Raw genomic sequence first — 2,322 nt, 5'->3', positions numbered from 1 at the left:
GTCTGTGCTGTCTAGATTAATTAAGCTACCCTTACCCTTTACTTTCTTCAAGTGATCCAGCTAGGTCAGAGGCAGGGCATCTCTTGAGAAACTAGCCAACAGCGCTGTACTAATTACCCTTGTCTCTCTCGGACGTGGAGTCTCTCTCAACAGCACACACATGCGTCGTCGTCGTCGACCGATATAAATAACCGCTCGCTTCGCACACTCCGGTCGCCATCGATCTCCTTGTTGCAGAAGTCGCTTCTCTAGCTCTAAGCATAGCTGCCCAAGCTGGCAGGCTCAAGTGCTCTAGCTCCTCCTAACAGAAACTACACTAGAGATCTCCGGCCGGCCGCCGGCGGGGCTGATACACTGCAGGCACATACGACGGTCGCCTTCATGGCCGGCGGGTCGCCGTGCGCGTCGTGCAAGCTGCTCCGGCGGCGGTGCACCAAGGACTGCATCTTCGCGCCCTTCTTCCCCGCCGACGACCCCCACAAGTTCGCCATCGTCCACAAGGTCTTCGGCGCCAGCAACGTCAGCAAGATGCTCCTGGTACGTACATACTCCTACGTAGCTGGATGATATTTCATGCAATGACGCGCGGAGGCACCCAGACGCTAACATATGAGATGCCATTACTTGCAGGAGCTGCCGGTGCAACAGCGCGGGGACGCGGTGAGCAGCCTGGTGTACGAGGCGAACGCGCGGGTACGGGACCCGGTGTACGGCTGCGTGGGGGCCATCTCCTTCCTGCAGAACCAGGTGTCGCAGCTGCAGATGCAGCTCGCTGTCGCGCAGGCCGAGATCCTGTGCATCCAGATGCAGCAGCGAGACGGCTGCCGGTCCCAGGACGACGCAGGACGAAGCGACGGCCACAGCCTGGCGGCCATGCAGCAGATGGTCGTCGACGACACCGCGGCGGCAGAGGCTTTCCTGATGCAGAACGGCGGCGGCGGCTTCCCGCCGCAGCTGATGAGCAGCTACGGCGGCGCGCCGGCCTCCAACGTGCATCACTACGGGCAGCAGGACCACCTCAAGAGGGAGTCCCTCTGGACGTAGCTAGCTAGTCAAAGTCAACTTGTGTAGGACTTGCTTGTCGCTAGTTATGCACGTGTAGGGGTTTAGGTTAATTGCGTTATGATGACTCTTCTCTTCTTTTTGCATTTTGAACTCCTCTCTCTCTCTCTACCTCTCCCTGCTGGTGTTGTTGTGTTGTACTAGGTGTTTGATCCAGAATTAGTACGAGATCCATGCTTTTCTGATCATTGTCATGTTCTTATCTAAAAAGGCCCACCCTTGTTTTATAGATAAAGCAACGATCATTACAATCCAAAGCATACAACTCTGACACCACAACACACATCTGAGGCAGGATACAACAATGCATAAGAACAGCTACGACATCACCCCAACCCACTCCAAGCCCGTAACGACCGCTTGAAGATGTCAGAGTTCTCTATCGTGACAGAGGTGTCACGAAGAGACGATGCTGCGCCCGACAAACTGTGGACTCCAAGACATCGCCTTCGTAAAGGGCACAACACTGGAGCACCACCATTGCCCGATTAAAAAAAGATTAAGGTTTTTACCTAGAGCAACCCGAAGGAGGAGAGTAGCTGCGACGATGCCTTCACAAAGAGAACGACGGCCATGGCCGCCACCGCCGTTGGCTTGGCCCAAGCCAAGCAAGGATTACCCTTGGCACGCACTTTTCGCCTCCGAGACCAGCATTGATCGCAGAACAACAGTCACCACGCCGCCCACACGGCCAAGGCCACTAGCCCGCACCTGAGCTGCGAGCGTCACTCATAGGGATCATTACTCCCACCACCAGGGTCGCCGCCCCAGCACACAAGACCACCCCTCCAATGCCACCAGACGTCGCTGACCGAAAAAGGATATAAGCCCCCCATTCCACCCTCAAAGCAAACCCTTGGCAGGAAGGAGGCCGAGCCGGCCTGAACCGGTTAGGGGAGGGTTGTCGACAAGCTATATTTTTTATGTGCTCTCTGTGGGAGGGTTATCAACTAATTCATGTGCTCTCCGTGGGATCGGTACTCTTACTTCGAACTAGCCTTTTCGAAGTAAGAGTACCGATCCCACAGAGAGCACATGAATTAGTCTTTATCTCTTGTAGTGATTTGAATTATAGTGCCTGCAAGTTAGTTGTGATCCAGAGCAAAGTGGAAACAGAAGTTTAAAGTATTGGGTGATTGGTGCGAACAACAAAGTAAACTATAAAAGTAAAATAAAGTAGCGCGCGACGTATGTAATGGTTATTGGAATCGATAGAAATAAAGCGTTCCCAGGGAGTCCAGATTCCGCACTAGTATGTAT

The 2,322-nt window shown here is 54.0% G+C and overlaps 1 protein-coding gene across 1 annotated transcript; it reads left to right on the top strand.

Moving 5' to 3' along the window:
- Positions 1–232: 232 nt before the first annotated feature.
- On the top strand, positions 233–1,250 carry LOC109731804 (LOB domain-containing protein 12). Its single transcript, XM_020290982.2, has 2 exons — positions 233–537; positions 631–1,250. Exons 1-2 carry the CDS (start codon positions 382–384, stop codon positions 1,042–1,044), a joined length of 570 nt encoding a protein of 189 aa, XP_020146571.1. The 5' UTR covers positions 233–381; the 3' UTR covers positions 1,045–1,250.
- The last annotated feature ends 1,072 nt before the right edge of the window (positions 1,251–2,322 follow it).

The sequence above is a fragment of the Aegilops tauschii genome, chromosome 1 (assembly GCF_002575655.3).
Source record: "Aegilops tauschii subsp. strangulata cultivar AL8/78 chromosome 1, Aet v6.0, whole genome shotgun sequence".
Lineage (NCBI taxonomy): Eukaryota > Viridiplantae > Streptophyta > Magnoliopsida > Poales > Poaceae > Aegilops > Aegilops tauschii.
This window is presented reverse-complemented; position numbering and strand designations above follow the sequence as displayed.

Bases quoted from the DNA above. Each gene is read 5' to 3' on its own strand.
- LOC109731804 (XM_020290982.2), top strand. From the start codon at position 382: ATGGCCGGCGGGTCGCCGTGCGCGTCGTGCAAGCTGCTCCGGCGGCGG. The intron at 538-630 runs GTACGTACATAC...CATTACTTGCAG, and splicing joins ACGTCAGCAAGATGCTCCTG to GAGCTGCCGGTGCAACAGCG.